The sequence below is a fragment of the Micromys minutus genome (assembly GCF_963924665.1).
Source record: "Micromys minutus genome assembly, chromosome: 3".
Lineage (NCBI taxonomy): Eukaryota > Metazoa > Chordata > Mammalia > Rodentia > Muridae > Micromys > Micromys minutus.
Genome location: NC_137972.1, coordinates 33,005,631 through 33,029,048, shown reverse-complemented (window position 1 = coordinate 33,029,048; position 23,418 = coordinate 33,005,631). Strand labels below are relative to the sequence as shown.

Genomic DNA, 23,418 nt, shown 5'->3' with positions numbered 1-23,418 from the left:
GCCTTTGTCCTTGTTTCAATCTTAATGGGAAGAATGGGCCTATGCAAAGACATTCATGTCCATGTGATCATTTTAAAAACAGGACATCCCTGCAAAGGTGATGCTTTTTCAATAAGTTTATTTAAATATATTAGTTATTCTTCTAAAACTGTTGAAAAACTTTTAAAATTAAAGCAACTCTAAAATAAAAGGACTTCTTGAGCTGCGCAGATCTATCTACAAAGAGAACCAGGTCCTGGGACAGATCTTTTTTACAATTACCAGCAGTTGGGATAGATAGAGATTGGGAAATGTCGTGGGCACAGAAATAGTAGTATGCCTTTGAGAGAGAGAGAGAGAGAGAGAGAGAGAGAGAGAGAGAGAGAGAGAGAGAGAGAGAGAGAGAGAAGAGAAAAGGAAATTCCCTTTACTTCTAATTTACTCTAAGCACAAAACCTTAGGAGCTGGGAAGTATCGCAGTCCGTAGAGCATTTGCTTGGCTTGCAGGAAGCCCTGGGCTCCATCCCAGTATTGCAGAACAGCTGTAGTGGCAGGTAATCCCAGCTCTCAGGAAGTAGAGGCCAGAAGACTGGGAGTTCAAAGTTATTATCACTTACACAGTGAGTTTGATTATACTTCGAAAATGCTTTTAAGTTAGTTTTAGGAAACAGTGGGGAACCAGACATGGTGGCACCTGAATGCTAACCTGGAGCTCACTGGGTATCCCAAGTGGACCTTAACTCTCAATCCTTTTGCCTCATCCTCTTGAATGTTGGAGAAAGAGGCATATGCTATCCTGGACTACATAGTGAATTCCAGGCCAGCCTGTGATACCTAGTGAGACTATGCCCAGCCCACGATCCCCAAAGAAACAAAACAAAATGAAGAGGGGGGAGGAGGAGGAAAGAAAAATGGGCAAAAGATGTTTACAAGCACCCAAGAGAGGATATTCAAATCAGCAATAAATATGGAAAAGGTGATCAGCTTCATTAATCAGGGATATGCAAATTAAAATCAAAATTAACTCTGCCCAAAAAGCCAGATGCAGGAGAGGACATGTTGTCTGATTCCATTTATAGGAATGTCTAGTGGCAGAAAGCAAATCAGTGGCCGTCTGGGGGTGGAGATGAGTGAGACCAACCAGGAGAGGATTAGGGTGCTTTCTGGGGTGATATAAATGCTCAACATCTTGGAATGAGAATTTTATGCTTTTTCAATAGGTACAATGAATGAAAGTGTGTGCACTCATAAGTATGCATTCTATATTTCAGCTTGATAAATAAACTTGATTTTTGGCCAGGTTCAGTTCTTATCTAGAGCCTAAGGCAGGAAGATTCTTGGAGCCCCGGAATCTATTTATTGCCAGTCTGGGAAATATATAGATAACAGTGAGATTCTGTTACCAAAATTAAAAGAGGAGCAGTGTGAAGCTCAGTTGGTAGTGTTTGCCTGTCTCACTCAAGCCTTAGGGTTGATTCACAAAGGTCTCCAGCACTGCTAAACTAGGCATGTTAGTACATGCTTCTAACTGCTCAAGAGGTGATCCCCAGCTACACAAGGATCTTGGGGCCATCCTGTGCTACATAAGACCCTGTGGAATGGAAGAAGGAAGATGGTTGCATTTTTTTTTAAAGCCAAATAAGGTATCACTAGTAGGACTGGTGAGATAGCATGTACATACATCTTCATCTACATCTCCAAAAGTATACCTGACATCATGGGTGTATATTTACTAGAAGTATCTACAACATAACTCATAGCAACAGATTTTTTTTTTTTTTGAGAGAGTGAGTCTTATATTGTAGTAGCACAGCTGGTCTTGAATCTTTGGCCTCAGCTTTCTGAAGGCTGCACTCACAGGTGTAGGCCACTGTGACTGGAAAGGAAAATCCTAAATTGTTTGTTCTACTTTTGCTGCTACGATAAAAACAAAAGCAACCTGAGAAGATGCTTACTGAGCTCACACTGTCTTGTCACAATCCATTACTGAGGACCACCAGGCAGGACAGGAACCCAAGCAAGAACCTGGAGGCAGGAACTGGAGTAGAGGTCATGAAGAAATAAATACTGTTTACCAGCTTTTTCCACCTCTCCAAAGTTGACACCTCCCTCTTCATCAATTACCAATCAAGAAAATGTCCTCCAGATGTGCCCAGAGGCCAAACTAGTGAAAGCAATTACTCAGGTGAAGATCCCTTTTCCCAAGTTGGTAAGCAAGAATAATCATCACAGTTTAGAAGACATGACTAAATAATAATGATAATAATGATAATAATAATAAATGTATATTTTGATTCTATTTGACCATTGTGCCCAAAAGGGAAAACTAATTTACAGTATGAGAACTCAGGACAAAGGTCACCTAGTTGAGCATGAGGAATGCCTGAATCAGCAGAGGTTATGGTTTTTGTTTCTCTTATATTTCTTTGCAAATCTAAGAAAATGAATATTTTAATTAAGATATTATGTTAACTTACTATGTTTTGATAGCATTAATTTCATTTTGAGTTTTTCTTAGATAGCAAGTTAAAGCTTAATCAACTGTCTGACTGATTGCCTCAGATATATAATACTTGAGAAGGCCTTACCCTTCTCCTCAAACATTGATACTTGGAGTAGAAAGCACACATATCTTCTGAGTCTAACAATTCTAGGGGTTTTGGGCTATAATCTGAGATTGTCCGCACAGGGAAAGTGGAGGCAGGTGAGTCAGGAGTTCAAGGCCAGCCTTGGCTAGATCACAAATAATTTCCTGCAACATACAAAACAAGCAACAGCCCAATACACAAACAGAATAATTCCCTAGACAGGGAAAAATTGAGCAGGAGATCGGCATGCGTTGATTAATGATGAAAGCAGCTAATAGAAAGATGAAGAAACATTAGTCTATTTTTCTACATTTTTGTAAACATTTAAAAAAAATTTAAGGTGTAATCTAGGCTCGTCTCAAATGCCTGATTTCTCATGCTTCATCCTCTGGTGCTTGCCTACTGGCACCAGCTAGAAAATCCTTTTAAAGAAAAAGAAAAAAGGCAGTTTTCAAACACCTTCGTCAAGAAATAGGATGGGCCACGCTATATTGTAAGGGACGTCCATAAGAGCAGCGGAGAAGTGCTGTTTGAAACGCCCTTTTAATTCTTGCAGCTCTCTGGCTGCTAGCATTAACTCACGCCCTGGCGCTTCCTTCCTCGCCTCGCTCCAAAGGTTCACGCCGCCCCCCCCCCCTACGCCCTCAGCCACAGTGGTTTAGCCCGGCTTCCCCCGGGGAAACCCCTTGGGCGGAGCGCGGACCCCGCCGTGAGGCCACTTGGATCCCTCCGCGTCAGGGGTGGGCCGGGGACCTGTGGGCCGGGCACAAACCCCGGGTTTTGATTGGCCGCGGCAGGAGTAAACATCCGGAAAGGTGGGGCGGGGCCGGAAGTGGAAGAAGAAGGCGGCGGCTGAGTGGGTACAGGAGGTTTTTAGAGCCGGAGTCCGAGCTTCAGGTGCCATGGGTTGGGCGAAGGCGCCCTGAGGAGACTCGAGGCTGTGCATGGCGGGTGCTCGGGCCCCCGCCACCGCCTCGGCGGGTTCCTCCGCCTCTTCGGGCAGCCCGCCGCCTCAGGAGCCGGGACTCTGGGAGCTGCTGGAAGAGTTCTCTCGGACTCAGTACCGTGCCAAGGACAGCGGTGGGAAGAGCGGCTCTAAGGTGAGCCCTAGAGGTGCAACGACGTGGTAATGGTCCCTAGCCTGAGTTACTGAGGGAAGACTGGAGTTAGGGATGGGAGGAGAGCTGGAAGGAGACCTCCTTGGGGAGGCACAGGAGAGGAACTTATCTAGGATGTGGACACTTGGAGAGTAAGGATCCGGCTTAACACCAAAGAGGAGGACCGAGGCTCTTTGTGGTTTTTGGGGGGGGGGGTTGCTTTAGAAAAGGGGTTTAGAGGTCAAAGGTCGGAGTTGTGGACCAGGTGCAAAGGTTAGACAATGGGAACTAGAGAAGATTAGTACCTTTCGTGAGCCTAGGAGGAGTTACCAACAGGTAAAAAAACAAAACGCCCAAATTGAGACTCTTCTGGAACAGAGATCAGAGCAGGAGCCTGGAGTAATGTGGCATTATGGAGCCCAGAAAACAGCGGAGTGTGTAGCCTCCATATAAGGCGCCAACGTGACTTTGGCCCTTCCCTTTCCTTTCCTGTAGAGTAAGAAGAAAACCCACACTCCCTTTCTGTTCCTTTTATTAGAAAGAACTCTCTGTCGTTGTTCTCCTCCCCCCACACCCCACCGCCACCCTAATCACCAGGCCTGAAAAGAAAGCTTCTGGTCTAGTTGAGACTTACTCACCTCAGCACTGGTAGACCCTACCTTTCTCTTTCCCAGTGCGGCAACTTTAGCATTACACATTGGAGTTCTCTCCTGGGCCATAAAACTGGTGTGGCCTAGAGGTTACCTAGAGACTGGGACATGCTGTAGGAAGCATCTTCTATTACTTTTTGAGGTAACCTAAGAAAGACCAGTAATGTATTATCACACCAGATAACCACGTCCATTTCAAATTATACTTGGCATCATTTGGAGCTCTTGTTAAACACAAAGATTTCTGGTCTCAGATCCTCTTACATCAGTTTCTGGAGAGGCAGACCCTAGATTTGTAATGTGTGTTTGTTCAGATAAGCCTTAAATTTGTTATCCAAACAAGGACAGTCTTAACACTCCTGATCCTCCTGTGTCCACTTCTTAGGCAGTGGGGTTACAGGTGTTTACCCTCAAGCTTGGTTTATGTGGTACTGGAGATATATCGCCAATCTTGTGTGTTTTGAGGCATGGTCTTTTGTGGCCCTGGCTTGGCCTCACAGTCATTATCCCAGGCCTGTAACTATTAATCCTCCTGCATTAGCCTCCCAAGTGGTGAATAGACGTGTGAGCTACCACACCTGTCTTCAAGGGGTGGTTTTGAGTGGTTATAGGAGGAACCTGATTTTGATGGCTCTCACTTCCCTCTTAATGTCTGTGAAGATTAGGGTTTTACAAGTTAAACCTTAATTTCACCACAGCTGGTCTTAATATTGCTTAAGGCCTCATGATCTCTTGCACGGTTCTTGATGTGTTACAGGGTGTAAGCTTTTCTTCCAGTGCGCTTTTCACTGAACTACGAACAAAAAAATTAATTTTAGAAGGAGCCTTCAGTTTTATAGGCATGTAAAGAGGCAGCTGTCTGCAGCTTTTATTAATTTTGCTGACTGGAGCATCTTTGTTTTTGTAGGAGTTGTTGAGACATAGTCTTGAGATACACACACATACACATATATATCCAGACTGGCTTTAAACTCAGCATCTTCCTGCCTTAACATCCCATGTACTAAGATTGTAGGTGTGTACCATCATGCAGCTGACTGAAGCTTCAAATACTAGTCTGAGCTGTAGAACAGAGAAAAAAAAATCTGGTGTTAAAGGAACATAATGTGGTAATTCTATAATAGTAACCTAAAGCAAGAGTTACTACTGTTCCTTTGTTTTTTGGGACAAGGTCTCACTAAGTAGCCTAGCCTGGTTGTGAACTCCTAACCTTCCTGCTTCAGCCAGGATAACAGGTATGTGCCATTACATCTACAAACAGTTCTTACATCTCATGGATGGTAGACTCTCTCCATATTGACTACACAGTTTTGTGTGCAGTGTGGTTAATGGGTTTAGGTACCGTCTGAAGCATACCACATGTGAGTTAGCATAGAAGAGCCTGTGGCCCAGCATGTTTCTTCCCAACCTTGAATGATAATCACAAAAGTGCCTGTCACTTACTCCCAGTGGCCTCTTCGTATCATGTGGCCACTCAATGCTCACAATATCAGAATGCAAAAATTCTCTTCAGATCAAGTCTCCTTCTCTATGCAGGTTGAACTCATTGAGAAGAGGTGTCTGGAGCTATTTGGCCGTGACTACTGTTTCAGCGTGATTCCAAATGTGAATGGTGATATCTGCGGCCACTACCCCCGCCACATCGTATTCCTGGAGTATGAGAGTTCTGAGAAAGAGAAAGACACGTGAGCATCCTGTGACTGTAGTGTGCATGTCGGGCAGACCTCAGAGGCTCATCCCCAGGGTCAGGAAACTGGGCAGGGCATGCTCACTTTCCCCAGGAGGGGTTCCTGGCATCCTTATTTATTTAAGGGTTAAGTTTGATTGGCCAAGTAGTGCAGCTCAAGATGAGAAGCGGATTATCCCAGCCCTGGAGCTCTCTTTCACCCCTCTGTTTGACTTCATTGATCTAAGACAACAGACACACTTGACCCCTATGAAGAACTTCAGTGCCGTCTTGTCTTTAGTAGGTGTAGTTAGAAGGAATGATATATCAAGATGCTATATGTTAGAGGTAGGTATCTGTAGCCTGAGTTGGCCCTGTGCTCACTATGTAGCCAGAGAATGATCTTTAACTCTGATCCTCCTGCCTCTACTGCCTAAGTGCTGTGGTTACATCCTTGTGCCACCACGCCCAGCTTTCAAGACAGGCTTAGAAGTGTTTTCCATGTGTGTCTCTTACGAACCTAGACCTACAGTCACACTGCTTGAGTTACTGTCCTGCTTGTCCATTTTCTGACTCTGTAATGCTAGGGAAGTTATTCATTCTCTTTGTCCTTAGTTTTTCTTTGGTAATTCTCGGCCTCCTAATAGTTAAGGCTTGCAAGGACTAATTCTAGAAAAGTGGCTTGTGCAGTTCCTGATAATAAATTTTGCTAATGCAAGCCTGATGTGTGTGTTGTAAGAATTGAAAGTAAGAGCTACATGTACATTGAAGTCTGACCCAGGCTCCAGTGCTCTGCAAGTAGCAGTTCACAGCAGAGCAGACTTGAGACACCTGATTGGGAAGATCTCATCAGGTAGTAAAGGGTTGTGGTTCTTTGGCACAGATAATTCACAACACTTAGGCTCCATGTTTGCATCCCTTAAGGTCCCCGCTTTCTGTCTTAAGGATGTTCCAGGAGCTGCTATATAATCTTTGCCCTGTAAATGAGGGTGATGTGTAAGCTCCTGCTGCTCAAAGTAAAGACATTGGGGGAAGCATGGACTTTCGGGCTTTAGAGCCATGGGTCAAAATCACAGCATACCAAGATGCCTAAGTAATTTACATGTGTGGAAAGAGTTCAGAAGTGCTGCTGTGGGCAAACCTAGAGGATGGTTAATCCCTGTGGGTGTATGGGACATGACTTCATGATAGAGAGCCTGTGCAGCAGTGTTTCCCTAAAGTCCTCAGGGACACTTTTGAACAGACTTTTTTTCTTTCCTTGCCCTACCTTTTACTTCTTTCTACTTCCTTACCTTCACACTTTTTCCCTTCCTTTCCCTTTCCTTTCTTTATGTTCGTCTTATTTTGGTTTGTTTGCTTTGAGACGAGGTTTCACGTTGTAGTCCTGGCTGACCTTTGTCAACTTTGCCTCATCTTCCCATGTGCTCAGATTACAGGTGTGAGCCACCATGCTCAACTCAGTGTAGCACTGACCATTGCCAAGGAGTGTGGACTTCTGGAACATGTATGGGTGTAGTGCTTTTCATCAGTAACACCCGTGCACAACTAAAGACCGTAGATTCCAGGATCCCTCCTAGACCTTCTAAAGCAGTTTCCACATTCCACATTCTCAGACCTCCTTAGGTGCCTTATATCCTATAGCCAGATGTGGGGACAGATGTTTACAAGCAGATGAACAGCATGGTCAGAGGAGTTTAAGACTGAAGCCTTTGTTGTCCTATGTGTGAAGGGATATCTAGAAGATACCGATCTCTTGAAAAATTAGTTTATTACTCTGTGATGATCCTAGAACTGCAGTCACATCCTCCCCAGGCATTTCTGGGGCTGAAGGACTCTGCTTCATCACAGCATCTTCCTCAGTTCTTCTCTAACTTCCCTTCCAATGGTAGGGAAACATAGCCTTTTATAGTCCTGTGAGCTTCAGTCAGTCTGTAGGTGTCTCTCACTTGCTACCAAAATTGTCATCCATGTAACCAGGGCTGGCCTTGAACTCATCCTTCTGCTTACATCACCCAAGAGGTAGAGTTAGAAGTGTCCATCATGTCTTGCCCAACCCCTTTCCCCTTTTTACTTTTTACTCTCGTGAGTGCTGTGTGGCACTTAACCTCTGCCCTCTGATAGCATTCATGTGAGTGAACCCCCAAGGGATCTTGTTACTGCAGAATCAGAGGTGGGGCCAAGATTGAGCACTCTCTAATAGGCTCTCAGTTATGGTTGCTTGCCCTGAGAGAAACATGTTTAGTGCTTATTCATTCTAGCATGAAAGAGAATTTCCAGGGGCTGATAATAGCTCAGATGCTCGAGTACTTGTTTTTAGCAGACATGAAGCCCCTGGGTTAAATCCTTAGCACTATATAAACTGGCCATTGTGGTATATGCTTGTAATCCCCGGGAGAACTGACTATATTATTCTTGGCTACAAGGTAAGTCTGATACAAACTTGGACTATATGAGATCCTGTGTAGAGGGGGAAGAGAAGTGATTATTTGATTGCTCTCCAATTGTTATGAGTTAGGATTTCACATACTTACATCCCACATGTCACCTGTAAAAATACAGTATCACCCCTATTCAGAGAAAAAAGTTGAAGCCCAGAGAGGCAATTTCCCTTTACCCAAGAGCCAGTCAGTAAGCAGAACGTTTCCCTCTGTCCACTTGTCTGCCTTTTCTTTACTGCCACCTTGTCCATGAGACTCACTGTCCAGGGAAAGAACACGATGCTACTCTTGAAGGGTTTTGTTAACGTGTGTGTGTGTGTTATGTGTCTGTCTGTGTGCCACTAAGGGCCTTGAAAGTGTGTATAGGTACTTAAGTATCAATAAAGGTCAGACATTCAGTCCTGCTGGAGCTGGGGTTCCGGGTGGTTGTGAACTTCCTATATGGATGTTAGGGACAGAACATAGGTTCTCTAGAAGAGCAGTGCATGCTCTTAGTCATGGGTCTCTTTCCAGCTCCCCCCCCCCCTTTTTTTTCCCTTAATTTTTTCTTTTTTTTTTTTTTCCAGATAGGGTTTTTTTGGGATTGTTGTTGTTGCTGCTGCTGTTTTGCGTAGCCCTGGCTGTCCTAGAACTCTGTAGACCAGGTTGGCCTTAAACTAACAGATCTGCCTGCCTCTGCATCCTGAGTGCTGGATTAAAGGCATGCACTACCACTAGGCTCCTCTTTTTTTCTTTTTGAGATGGGATCTAGGCTATGTTTTTCAGGCTGACCTTAAACTCAGTTTCCTCTTGCCTTGCATAACTAGAATCTCAGGGAGATGTCAGTATGCCCTGCTTTAGAGTTTGTAGTTAGTTTTCACTTCTTGCATGGTCATTATATTAAAGTGACTTTTAGGTGGCAATGAGCATTTGTTGAAAAGAAGATTTGGGTCTAATTGGATAGGAAGAAATATGATTGCCTGCTTATGTTACTGTGACACAAATGAGACAGGGTATAATTCAATTCAGAATGTGGCTTGGTCTAGTTAAGAAACCTCCCCAGTTCTGTCCATGGGGGCCAGAGGGTTTGCTCTGAATGTTTGCTGAGTTGCCTCTGTGGTGAACCCTAAGAATCTAATAAGGTGAAGTCCAACTGGGGAAATCCTCATCCTCAGGCCTGCTGGGTGTAATTAAGCGTTAGCAGTCTACAAAGAGCCCTAGCCAGGGGAAAGTACAGGTGAGGCTACTGATTGAGAGAGCTCCTATAGCAAGGTGGGAGACAGAATTCACCAGAAACTCGATTATGCAGCATAGTGGTGCGAGAACCTTCCTTAAAAATATTAGGAGAGAACCATGTCCTCAAAGTTGTCCTTTGACCATTATGCACTATGATGTATGTTTATTCCTCCTCCCTCCCTCTACAAATAAAATCTTTTTAAAGGGCTTTAAAAAAAAAAAACAAAAAACAAAAAAAAACCAAAACACAAGCCTGGTGGCTGTGGCAGTACACGCCTTTAATCCCAGCACTCAAGAGCCATAGGCAGTAGATATCTCTTGAGTTCGAAGCCAACCTGGTCTACAGAGGGAGTTCCAGGATGTCCAGGGCTACACAGAGAAACCCTGTAGTGAAAACTAAAGAAATGAGTGCCCAACAATTTAAAAAAAAAAAAAAAAAAACCAGAAAATACTGTTGCCACATCAATTCTGGCAAGCTTTCCTAAACCAGTACAACATTCCTAATGGAGGTTGGCTGCTCCCTGCATACACCCAGTCTTCCTGCCTCAGCCTCAAGAATAAGATTGTGGTCATTTATTACCAAACCATGCTTTAAAAGTAGGTTTTCTTTCTCACTTGATTCAATAGTTTTATTTTCCCATGTACCTCTGATTGAACCTGTTCATGCATCTTCACCAGCAGCTGGGACATCTCCACCCTTTGTGTTTCTGGTGTAAATTATCGGGGCTCTGTGCTTTGAAGCCAGGTAGCTAAGTCCCTTACTAAGTAGCTCCTGAAGGGCTTTCCTGGCCAAGGAACCTCGAATCTTCAGTCTTTCAGAGACCACAGCTGGAGGAATCAATAAGCTTATAGTTGGGAACTTTCTTACAGAATTTTTTTTGAGTCACATTGATTTTAATTAAGAAAAAAAAAATCTTACCCATGAGAAAACGTTTTTCACAATACAGAGTCACACATGTCTTTACATTGTTTATATACCTAGTGCCTTAAAAAGGCAAAAAAAAAAAAAAAAAAAAAAAAAAGCCCAAAAATACATCAGATTTCTTGGATCTGGAATCATGGGTAGATCTGAGTCATTTGACGTGGATGCTGAGAACCAAACTTGGATACCACTGAGAATACAGTTCATGTTCAAAGTATATTATAAAATGAGATGATGATATTCTATTACTCCTGTCTTTTAAAAGATAAAACTCTCCAGTATGACTATGTGGTCACTAAAGGGTTCTGTGGATTTATATCCTGCGCAGATGAACTCTATACCTTCATATTTTCATAGGTAACACAATACTCTTGATGAACTGGATTTCATATTTGGATTTCGTTTTGGTATTTTTGATTTCTTGGTTTTGTTTTAAGCCAGGATTACTCTGCAAAGACAAGGTGGTTTTAAAACTCAGTGTGTGCACTGGTTGACCTCAAAATCTGAACGATATTCTTGAAGCTGTCTCCTAAATGTCTCTAATATGTGATCTGTCATGTTTTCAGATGACACTGCTGTGCAAAGGCTTTACAACATTCATTACATTCATAAGGCTTCTCTCCAATGTGTTCTTTTTAAATTGTTTTAGAAATATAAATGGTGTTTTATTTTATGAGTACACTGTAGCTGTCTTCAGACACCATAGAGGGCATCAGATCCCATTACAGATGGTTGTGAGCCACCATGTGGTTGCTGGGATTTGAACTCAGGACCTGTGGAAGAGCAGTCAGTGCTCTTAACTGCTGAGCCATCTCTCCAGCCCTCTTAAAGAATTTCTTTTGTAGCTTTGTCAAACAGGATGAGATTATTCAGCTTGTCCTGAACTTTGCCTTTGAACCACTTCTTTTTGGCCTTGCCACCAGATTTATTTCCTATGTATTTGACTTTTTTGGCTGACTTTCTGGCATCTTCTTGTTTTGGGGCAGTGAAACTCAGAGTAGTGTGAACCACTGCAGTCCAATGGAGAAAAAGCTTAAAGATAGTTTTGTGAGCAAATGATGTTCATGAAGACCAAAACCAATTAAATAATTAAAACCAAAGGAGGGGCTAGAGATTTACCTCAGGGACAGGCCCTGGGTTCAGTTCCCAGTAGCAAATAGCAAAGGGAATCTCACTACTGGGTTGTAGATGGAAATGTGTAAACATACAGTGTTCCTTCAGGTCTAGTCATAGGCTAGACAATTCACTGGCAAGTGACAGAGTAAAAACAGGAACTAGTGAGGAAGCAGAAGCGGAACTAGTTCTTTGAGTAGTGGCCAGGCAGATAAGCCATGATCTAGCATAATAGAAAATGAATGTTCTTACAGTTTTAAAAAAAAAAAAAGAATTCGGGCATAATCCTAGTCTGTGGGAGACTGAGGCAGAATTTTGAGCCTGAGGACAGGCTGGAGGACACAGACACTGTCTCAATAGCAGCAACAGAAAATAATTTTGGAGCCCTAAGTTCAGAGCTTAATACCTGTGCTGGTCCTATCTCTGTTGGTATGTGGCGAGGGTATTTTTATGAGACAGGGTCTGATACTATGTAGCACCAGCTGATCTGGAACTTTTGCTTCAGCCTTCTGTGCTAGCTTTTAGGAGAACTTGCTGAATGCAACCTAGGAGAATCTGATGCAAGGTTTTTGTTTTGCTTTTGGTTTTTGAGACAGGATAACACATAGCTCAACCTGGCTTTGAATTGTCTATAGAGTCAGGATGACCTTGAATTCCTCACCTTCCTGTGTCCACCTCTTAAGTCCTAGAATTGCAAGTGTGCATTACTATGCCCAGTTCTGTTTTTTTATAACCTAAAAAAAAGTAAATGTAGTATATGTGTGAGGGATAGGTGCAAGTTGGAGGTGGTACATGTACCTGTGCCCAGGCATTGAAGGCCAGAGAACATCACATATTCACCTAGCACTCTTCGCCTTATTCCTTTGAAGAAAGGTCTCTCCCTGAATGAGAGCTCTTTCCAGCTAGGCTATCAGCTAGCAAACCTTATGAGTCCTCCTGCTCTGCCACCCTCAACAGTTCTGAGGTTACAGAGGCACATGAGATCATGCCCAGCTTGTTAAAGTCTTTGGATCCAAACTAGGCTACTAAAGTTGTGCAGTAAGTACTTGTACTCACTAAGGAGGCTCCCCCCTTTGTTTTTGGGATAGGGTCTCATATAGCCCAAGGTAGCTGTAAACATGGTATAGTTATAAGGCTTGAACTCCTAATTTTTCTGCCTTTGCTTCCCATGTTCTGGGATTGGGTCCAAAGGGAGCTTCTGTTGAACTAGCTGAGAGGCCAGTGGATCGTGCTGACAGGGCTGAGAAAGGGAATGGTGACCGGGTTGGGAAGCTGGGTACTAGGAGCTTTGCCGTACACTCTACTTCACAGTCCTAGAGTTTAGTGTTGCCTTTGTTTTGGACTAAGTGACTTTATATGTCGTAGAGAAACTAAAACAGGGAGAGCAGCAGCATCCAGCTTCTCAGCTGCAGGATTGGCCGGTGAGCCAACCTATCTGTGGGTACTCAATACAAGAATCCTGGCCCATAAAGCTTGTCATTTTCCTCTTTGTACAAAGAAATGACATTCTGTTAACAAATTATATCTTAAATCTGACCTTCTGAAAAATATACCACGGGGAGGGAGCGTCGTCCTCTTAAACCTCTTTGGTTCTTTTGGATTTTTGCAGAGCAAAGATAGGTGTAAGAAAAACTACCAAGAGAGGGGCTCCACAGGAGCCCCCCTCCCAACCCCTTCTTATTTTTCATGATCTTTAAATTAACTTTTACTTGAAGATATATCTTCCCCACCCTTAAACACACACCTTTATTTTTAGGTTCTGGGACTTGAACCTAGGGCTTCACACATGGAGACCAAATGCCATACCATTACACTATTTTTGTTTTAATTTTATTTACTGCTATGTTTGTATATGATGTGGGAAGTGGGGCATTCAGTTCACAGGAAAACTTTAGGGAGCCAGTTCTTCCCATGTATATGAGACTGTTGAATTAAACTAAGGTAGTCTGGCTTTCATGGCAAGAAGTTTTACTTGCCGAACCATCTCACTAGCTCTTGTCATTTTGAGACTGAGTTTTGCTAAAATTTGAAGGCTGACCATGACCTTACTCCAGATCTCAGAACTTGTATTTGTGATTCCTCAGCTTTGCTCATCCTGCCATAGTGACTGAGATTTCATGCAGGTAGTCCTAGTCTGGCATATGATTTTGTAAAATATATTTTAATTTTAGGAATTTTTATACATGTATATAGTGCATGTTAATTGTCCTTCTCCCATCTCCCAGACCTCTCGTCTGTGTCCCTTTCCCACCTCCCAACTTCATTGTCTTTTTTAAATTGTTTTTCTACTGAATCCAGTCTATTCACATGGGTATAGAGCCATCAGTAGGAGCGTGTACAGCCAACTGGGAGCCACAATCCTTAAACCACTTGACTATTCTTCTGCCATTTACTGCCAATTCACTGAAACAGTGCTGAGGTGCACTGTGTCCTGAGGAGCTGTGTGTGGTAACAGGATCAGTTGAAGGGTCAGGATGTGGAAGGGGACTGAGCTTTCTGTAAGGCTGGCTCAAAGTCCCTTAAGGAGAACATTTGACTTCCTTCTGAGGGCGCACTGTACCGCTTTGACTTCCCTGCCTGTTTCTCTGTGTGTGGCGTATAGGTGTGAATGCTTTCCTGTGTCTGTGGAGGCAAAGGCCTTTGCAGTTCATGTACCACCTTACCTTTTGAGACGGGGTGTCTCACTAAGCCTGGCCCTCACTCACTGGGTAGCCTGGCTGGCTAGTGAGGTCTTGTACATGTACCACACACTCCAGTGCTGTTTGTGTTTTAGGGAAGTGTTGTTTGGTGCTAGTGTAGCTTACTGAAGCTCATTTCCTTTTGGATTTTTTTCATTTGTTTGGGTTTGAATGGGGATTTTCTATATGGTCCTTGTTTTGAGACAAAATCTCATGTTGTAACTCAGACTGGCCTGAACTCACTATGTCGCCCAGGCTGGCTTTGAGTTTATAGTAATCCTCCTGTCTCAGCCTTTTGCATGGGCTGAGATTACAAACATGTACCACCACATCCAGATAATTTAATTTGGCTTTTATTTTCCATTGGAAAGGCTCTGAAATCAGGGTAATTTGGATTTTAATACTTAAAGTTAAGTTCTTTTTCTTTTCGTGAAAAAGTTGATATATCAATGATCTGAAATTTAGGAATAATGGCATTTACTAAATTTTCATTGACTAGAACTTGGCATGGAGCATGTCTGTGATCTTAGCACTTGGGAAGCTGAGCTAAGAGGTTTGCTACAAATTCAAGGCTAGTTTAGGCTACAGATTTTAAAGCCAGCCTGGGTTACACCTAAATTGAAGGTCTGCCTCAGCTATGTAGTAAGATCTTGACTCAAAAACAATTCTAGAGAGTCTTATACATGTGTGGCCTCCTTAGATCTTTGAACAGACACCTGTTACTGCCTGGCTGGCCTCATCCTTCTGCTTGTGTTAGGTTTCAGAGCACGGTGCAGGTGAACAAGCTGCAAGACCTCATTCACCGAAGCAAGATGGCCAGGTGCAGAGGTCGGTTTGTCTGCCCAGTGATCTTGTTCAAAGGCAAGGTAAGGCCCACTCACATCGCCATTTGTTGTCTCCTGTTCTGGTCACCAACTTCATGCAAAATTGTAGAGCCTTTTTGTTCTCTAACAGCATAAGGCAGGGCAGTTGTTGGACATCGCACAGTATGGGAAACGGGCCAGAGAAGTGAACCATTTCTGACTGAAGGAAGATTTCAGATACGGAAGGGATGTAATACCAGGGCCTCCCTGTCCTACGCTATACAGCTAGATTGCCTAGGTCAGGTCCTGGCTCTTATTGCCTACGTATGGCCTCAGCTTATTCTGCAGAGTAGATTAAATCAGGTAATGTCCTGTTTGTCCCTTCTTTCAGTCATGTGATTAGCCATGTATTTATTGGATGTGTACTTTGTCTCCAGACTTTGAGATATGTTATTCCTGTAACAGACAAAACTCCCAATCTTTGGAGTTCATATGTTCAGTAGGTCTGTTGGGTAGCTCCATAATGTGATCTCCTTTTACTTGACTTAATATGTTTTTGGCTAAATAACTTGACTGAGTTTACATAGCAAAAAAAACTCGGGTTTGAGTCAGGCATGGCAGTACATGCTTGTAATCCCAGGTAGAGGCAGAAGGATCAAGGAGTTCAGGGTTAGCCTTGTCTTACACAGGAGTAGTGAGAAATCCTTTAGTCCTGACCTCTGATGTAGACTTGTAAATGCATCAGTGTGGGGGCATTGACATTATTTCAGCAAAGAGTGAAGCTTTTTCCTTTGGGAATACAAAGCAGCAACTCCTGATTTTCTTTATCTTTGAAAAACGGTTTTGCTCAGTAGCCCAGGCTGCCCTTAAACTCAGCATTCCTTCTCTGCCTCACCATCCCCGAGTCCTGGGATATTTCTTTAGCTTCCATCAGAGTCCACTCTCACTCTGGGATCATTTTAAGCCTCATGCCTTGGGGATGTGGCAGGTTGAAACTCTTTAACTGATAAGACTCTTCAGACATATCAGTGGATTGTAAAATCCTAGCAAATTTCCTCTATTCATCAGGTCTCTGAAGCACAGAGGAAGAAAAGTAAAAGCAATCCTCTTACCTCAGCCTAAGTGCTGATGACTACAGGCCTGAGCCACTGAGCTTGCCCTTTAGTTAATGTGTGTGCATGTGTGGCCTGTGTGTGCACATAACTGTGTGTGCTTAACTAGGGGTTAATACTGGGTATCATTTCTCAATCCCCTTTCCCTTTCTTAGACATTATGTGGATTAGAGCATTCTGCACTGCTCCTAGCCATATGCTGTTTCTACCTCATCGTGCTAGGATTGTATGTAGACATGCACAGCCACACCTGGCTTTTTTTTTTTTTTAATGAGGGTGCTGGGGACCCAAAGTTCACATACTTGCACAAGTACTTTACTAATTTTATTTTACTTTGTAGCTCAGATTGGCCTTACCACCATCCTCCAGTATCCATCCAATTCCAAATGTGGAGATTCCCAAAGATTTCAGCCCAACAGTTGACAGTTTCAGCTGATTATGGATGCTTTCAGACCCAGAAAAGTTAGGTAGCCCCGACCATAGTAGTACATTATGTCTAGATCAGCAGGAAGTTCAGCTCTAGCCCTTCTCCACGGGCTTCTGGACAGACTGCAGCAGCGATCTGCTTATATGAGAATGTTCTTTGGGAAGAAGCTACCCTGGAGCAATAGTGGTCCCTGGCGGGATCCTGGGGACTAAGGTGCTGTTTGGAGCTCAAACACAGAAGAGCACATGTACAAACAGGCCACATCTCCGAGAACCTCCAGCCAGTTCTTGGGTGATACCCAGGAACTGCTTATGTTTTTGCCTGCTCTCACCCCCAGCAAGAGCTAGACAGTTGACCTAGTGGTTCCCTCCTGTACCCATTTTATCAACTTTGTTACCTTGTAGGACAGTGAGGACCCTACAGTAGACAATATTTTGTAATCTTTCAGAAACCCACTTTTTTTTTAAACATTTATGTTTGAGTGCTCAGTCTGCATGTATACCTGTGTGCCAGAAGAGGGCACCAGATCCCTTTATAGATTGTTGTGAGCCACCATGTGGTAGCTGGGGATTGAACTCCAGACCTTTGGAAGAGCAAACAGTGCTCTTAACTGCTGAGCCATCTCTCCAGAAACCCACTTTACAATGCGGATTTCGGGACCAATTTAGAAATGAACTTCAACTGGTCTGTCGCCTGTCTTCATTTGTCTTAGTGCAATGGTGCCGGTCTCCCAGCCTGCAGTCAAACTAGACTGGCTTGTTTCCATGTCACTAGACATACCCCATTCCCCTCGACAGACTACTAGATTTCAACAAACTATATTAAGTAATGAAAGTTTATAGGCCAGCAAATGGCTTACTGTACAAGCCTGGCAACCTGAGTTTGATCCTCAGAACTCACATAAAAATGGGCGGAGAGCAAACTTGTCTCGGTGCATACTGTCCCACAAACACACATCTTGCATATATACACATACAGTCTTTTTTAAAGATACTGTTGGCTTAGCTTGTAGAATTCAGGCTCTCAAAGTGATCCCTGCCATGATAAGAAAGAAGGCGGGGATTTAGTTTAGTTGTAGAGCACTGTGCTGGCTTCCATTTCCTATAACCCCTGTTTAAGGAAAAAGGCAGCCAAATAAAAGCCACTGTTTTTTTCCTTGATAATTATGGATTTTCTTTGTTTTTTGTCTTTTTTTTTTTTTTTTTTTTTTTGTCCTAGAACTTGTGTAGTCCAGATTGGTCTTGATTTCGGAGAATTCTTCCCCTCTCACTCTCCTTCTCTGAATGCGCTTGATAGTCTCATGAAGCCCAGGCTGGCTTCAAACCTAAAATGCAACTGTGGCTGCCCCTGCCTCTGATCTTAAGTGATGAAATTACAGACACATATTATCATGACTGCTTCAATAATTTTTTGTTAAAAATTAAGGTCCCAAGTATGTCTCTTAATTGCTTCTCTCGGTATAAAAGTTGCCCTCTGCGCTAAAAAGTTTCAAATAGTAGGTAAAAGGCCTTTGGAGGTATGTGAGCCTGGGCCATTTGTCAACCTGTACCACATTCTATGGCTGTTTACAGCTCTTAGCCTCCCTGAGCCAATTTTTCCTTTCTTGTGAGATAGTTGTCATCCCTACTGCCTGCCATGCTTGCCTATGGTCTTGTGAGTTGAGTGAGATGGTGGTGTCACCTGACAGTACTGTGCCTAGTACCTGGTGTACATAGATGTGCTCCAAGTCTTACTCTCATCGCTGACGTGACACTGATACCTTTAGTTTAGGGGAGAGAACCCTTTGGTAGAGTCTGTAGGTGAATAAGTTGTAAGCAGACTTCAGACTCTGACTGGTGGTCTCTATGCTAGTAAAAAGCACCAGCATTCCTTAGGCTGTGCATGCTTCAGATGTCATCTGACCCTGAAATTGCTGTTTGTCTCCAGCATATTTGCAGGTCGGCCACACTGGCTGGATGGGGAGAGCTGTATGGACGCTCTGGATACAACTATTTTTTCTCAGGTGAATATTGAACAGCCTTTTATGGGTCTAAAACTGGAAAAACCTGGTCAGAAGGATTAGTCCTGCCTTGGCCAGAGTGGTGTGAGGAGAAGGTCTGATGAAGCAGGGTAGGGGCCAGAGCACTCCAGAGCAGAAACTAGGGTTTCACTTGCAAGACGAAGCACACTTAAACACAGGTGGGCATGTGGCCCTAATGGAGACATGAGGGCTGAGCCTGGGGAAGGTGCAGGTGGGCTCCACTGGGCCTAGCAAGGATGTCACCAGTTTCAGTGCTGACAGACTGGTTTCTCTGGCAGGGGGAGCAGATGATACCTGGGCAAATACAGAAGATGTCACAGAAGAGGACTTTGTTCTTCGGTCAGTACGGGGGTCACTGTGGGTAGGAGTTTGAGTCAGGGATGGTTGGCTGGTTGGTGGCAGCCATGCTCTCTGGCAATGCGTATTCATCTCTGGTCTGGATAAGTGCATTGGCTCGTTGTCCCCATCTCTCAACTTCATATCCCCAAAATAGCACTTCTGAAGTCCACCCAGTAGCTTCGTTAACCCAAGCAGTCATCAACCAGGATCACAGCACATGCTGACCTTAGGGTTTTTGAGTTGCTCTTCTCAGGTTGGCCCTGATGTCTTTGTTTAGAGCCCTACACAGTGGCAGGATGCAGCTCGTCTGCCAAGTATGAACCTGCCAGGCGTCACTCAGCATGCCTGGCTCTGAATTACAGGGTTGGAGTAAAGTCCTTGTGTAATGACTATATCCTACAATTGAATTTTGAGTCACATGCACCCTTTTTTCCCTTCTTTGGTGTGTGTGTGTGTGTGTGTGTGTGTTTTGGGTGCAGAGGAAACCACATTTGAGATGATCTCATAAGACCACAGTGGCTGACTCTATTTTTGTAGGCTTTTTGAGTTAAGGTCTCATATAGTCCAGACTGGCTCTGAACTTCTATGTAGCCAAGGTCCTGGTCCTGTCACTATCCCAAGTTTTAGGACTATAGACATGTATCACTGAACTCCTTTAAAGGGGGGGAAATGGGCTGATTCATACTCTGCCCCTTTCAAATAGTTTTTAATGAACAAGACTGAAAATCTCATTTGTGTGGTTGGTGCCACACGAAACGTCTTTAGGTGGCATCCAGCATCTCTTAAAATGTACACAGGTACCCTAGTTATGATCTGCTGCTCTAACTGGCTCGGGTACGTTGCTATGCCTGGGTTCTGCCATTGGCTTTGAAAGTAGTAACTCTGGCTTATGCTCAAAAATGTTTGGCTTCCCCCAAGGTCAGGTGACTTCTGCCTTAGCCAGGTCACCTACAGCACACAGTTGTTAGTGAGGCCACTGACTGCCAGCAGTGCCTTTTAACCCTCCAACTGCTGTCATCTGCATGGCTGAACAGAAAGTAGCCTGAGAATTTGAATGTTTTCATGTTCTACTTCTCTTCCTCTTCCTCCTCTGGCCTGGTAAGTAGAAGGAATTCACTTACATAGTATTTCACAAACAGTTGGTCAAATCATCCTAAACAGTCTTTATCGGTTGAAGATTTTTCAATCTGTTATATCCATAAGGCATATGACTAAAAATGGTCCTAAGTGGAAGGAAAAGAGAGGTGGAGATGAACTCTAGTGGAAGTTTATGCAATCTCAGCCACCAGCTTGATGCCTTTTAGAACTGGAGATTATCTTGAGTCTTCTGGCTTAATGTCAAGCAGTGCAGAAAGCTCTTTCCCACTCTGGCTGCAAATTGCTCTTCTTTGAAACGTGTCCCAAGATAGGGATAATCTCTTGGAAAGTCACCTTCCTCCCCCTTTCCCCTGACTTCTGAAGAATCGAGCACAGGTTTTCATCCATACTTCCTAAAATAGCTCCCTACCCTATGCTTCTGAGTCAACCTGGTCTCAACCTCTCTTTCTGGTGGTTTATTTCAGAAGTGGTGACACGCACCTTTTTGATAAGGTGAGAGGCTATGATATCAAGCTGCTTCAATACCTGTCAGTCAAGTACATTTGTGACCTGATGGTGGAGAACAAGAAGGTGAAGTTTGGCATGAAGTGAGTACAGGGCATCTGGCAAGAAGCAGACTCAGGCTGGTGTTCACACTGTGCAGGGCTGGCCCACAGTGCATGGCCGTCCTGGCACTGGTGGGCTTGTGTGAGGGGCCGTCTGCACAGCCTCTCTCAGCTTTGAAACAGCCTTGTGCAGTAGGTCCTGATGTCCCTTCACACACACGTGCGTGCTGGTGATATGTACGTGGAGCCCAAAGACTGAAAGAGTCTTTCAGTAAACCTGGAGCTCACCAGTCCAGCTGCCTGCTTGGCTAGAAAGCCAGGAGATGTCCTGTCTCTGCTTTCACCTCACTGATTACCGGTGTTGCAGCCACTTCCAGTTTTTTACATAGGTGCTAGGGATCTGGATCCCAGTCCTCATGCTGGTGTAGCAAGCGCTTGACCAACTGAGCCATCCTCTGAGCCCCATTTTTTTTTTTTTTTTTTTTTTTTTTGTGGGAGTTTTTGTTTCATTTTTCTTTTCTGTTTACTTTTACTTTGTTTTGCTTATTTTTGGTTTTTTTGTTTTGTTTTTTGAGATGTGGTTTTGAACTCACTCGCTATGTAGCCCACACTAGTCCTGAATTTGTAAGGTTCCTCCTAGCTCAGCCTCCCAAATCCTGGGATGACAGTTGTGCAGTGCTCTCAGTTACATGTTCCTATGTTTAGGAGTGGCCTTTGGAGGTAGAGAAGTCCTTCCTACTGTCCGGCTCTGTCCCAGCCTCCGGACCAAGAGTGGATGTGCCTCATGCCTCCATGGAGCTGATGATATGGAAGGTTATCCTCCAACTCTTGGGTACTGGTTGAGGCCTGCTGTTTCGTTAGAGTGAAAAAAGACCTCTTACTTGAGTTGTTCAGATGGGGACAGGGAAGAGCTCATTTGCTGCTGAGGACATCATTCATAAGTCTGAGAGACAGCTCTTTAGCAAAAAGTTCATTTTAAGAAATTGTAACACTCATTTAGGAGTGTGTGTGTGTGTGTGTGTGTGTGTGTGTGTGTGTGTGTGTGTGTTGGGAAACCATAACACATGTTCCTGTCTTATAGTGTAACCTCCTCTGAGAAGGTGGACAAAGCCCAGCGCTATGCAAACTTCACCCTCCTCTCTATTCCGTATCCAGGTAGGATACCTGACTCAAACTCTGTGCATGTGTGTCCTGGGAGCGCTCTGGGAGGAGCTCTATCAGGAGCATGGACATCTGGGCCCCAGATCACAGGAGTCATGACTGAGGGTCAGACAGGATCCTTCAGAGTCTTCATTTTTTTGAAATCTAGGAAGTGGTGATAGTCAGGGATGGGATCTGATCTTACCACTCATGAGCCACAACCCTGAAAACCATTACTTCTCCTCTGAGCTTCAGATCCCTTCGGGTAGCAGTTGGTACTGGGAAAAGTTTAACTCGGGGGTTTCTCATAAAGACTAGACTTTGCATAGCCATGGCCTTTGCACATATGAAGAAATGGCATGTTTGTGTTGTTAGCCATTATTTGTGCTGCTCTGGCCCGTGTGGCATGTGCCTTCTCATGCATGTCCAGAGCTGTCACCCCAGACAGAAACAGTAACCTCCCTATATGGCTGGGCCCTGCGTATCCACTTGCATCTCTCTGTGGCCAGGGTGTGTTCTCACACTGGAAACTGGAGCTGCGTGACACTGTTTCCCCACTGTCCCTGCCTGCTCACTAAACATGAGTGCCAGGCTTTGTGGACTACAGCAAGAAATGCCTTCCCTCCAAACCTCTACATCTCTACACTGACACCTTCCTTCAGTCTGGGCTGGGGCTTTCCATCCTAGTTTACAGACACGTAGCCAGTAGCAGGCTGCTATAGCCTCTCACAGAACTATGTAAGTCCAGCTAGTTCCTTGTGGATGATCTTCAGACTCACTCTTTTATGGTCCTCAGTGCCTACCATGAAGCCTTATGACACTCTTTTGTACCAGCTATGTGCTTGGTGCCCTATAGGACTGGGTATAGCTCCCTACCCTTGCTGAAATAAGCCCCTTAACCTTTCTGAAAATCATTTCCCTCCTTTATATCATGGGAATAATGACAGTGTTTTAGAATAAAGTGAGACCCAGCCCTATTAGGCTCTGTAAATTATGGTTCTTATGAGGAGTTTGTGGGAAGAAAGGCTCTTGAAACCTTTTCTTGCCCAAGAGTAACTTTGGGCTGATGTAAGTTATAAAGATTCCACTAGGCTTGGCAATGCTGGATACACACTGAGGCAAAGGTTTCTTCAGAAGCACCCAATCTTCACTTGATGCCATTACGTTCTGTGTCAGAGGCATCAGTGGCTTTGTGGTAACCACAGCCTCAGCTACTGCATGTGATTAGATATGCTCCCTGAGGAACAGACATCCATATACTTGTTTATATCTGAGTTCCAAAAAGGGCATGGCTAGGAAAAGTAGTGTTAGCACCAGCGCCTTCTTCCAATAGCAGTTGTGCAGGTGTCTTTAGTTGTAGTTTGGCAAGTTAACCACAGGTTCCTTAAATGTTAACATCCTTTGTTATTTTCCTAATAACCTGTGTCATTGAGTCACAGTCCATCTGGCTTAGGGCTGAAGATACTTAGTATGATGTCTTCCTGTAATAGCAAAATCAGGGGCATAGTTTCATTAATAATAAGAATTAAGAAAATGGGGATGGGGGAGGCCCTATGTGTATGAGGGGAGGACTGGGAGGAGAGGGGGT

General features: G+C 44.0%; 1 protein-coding gene across 2 annotated transcripts in view; it reads left to right on the top strand.

Annotated features, from left to right (window-relative positions):
- The first annotated feature begins 3,419 nt into the window (after nt 1-3,419).
- The window catches only part of MTMR14 (myotubularin related protein 14), a 42,205-nt gene continuing 22,206 nt past the window's right edge, over nt 3,420-23,418 (top strand). For both annotated transcript variants that reach the window (XM_080915036.1, XM_080915035.1), the window contains exons 1-7: nt 3,420-3,667; nt 5,851-5,999; nt 15,104-15,212; nt 18,615-18,690; nt 18,987-19,047; nt 20,610-20,732; nt 21,772-21,845. In XM_080915036.1, the coding sequence (XP_080771162.1) occupies nt 3,512-3,667; nt 5,851-5,999; nt 15,104-15,212; nt 18,615-18,690; nt 18,987-19,047; nt 20,610-20,732; nt 21,772-21,845 (748 nt within the window). In that variant the 5' untranslated portion in view covers nt 3,420-3,511. The remainder of the gene's footprint in view (nt 3,668-5,850; nt 6,000-15,103; nt 15,213-18,614; nt 18,691-18,986; nt 19,048-20,609; nt 20,733-21,771; nt 21,846-23,418) is intronic.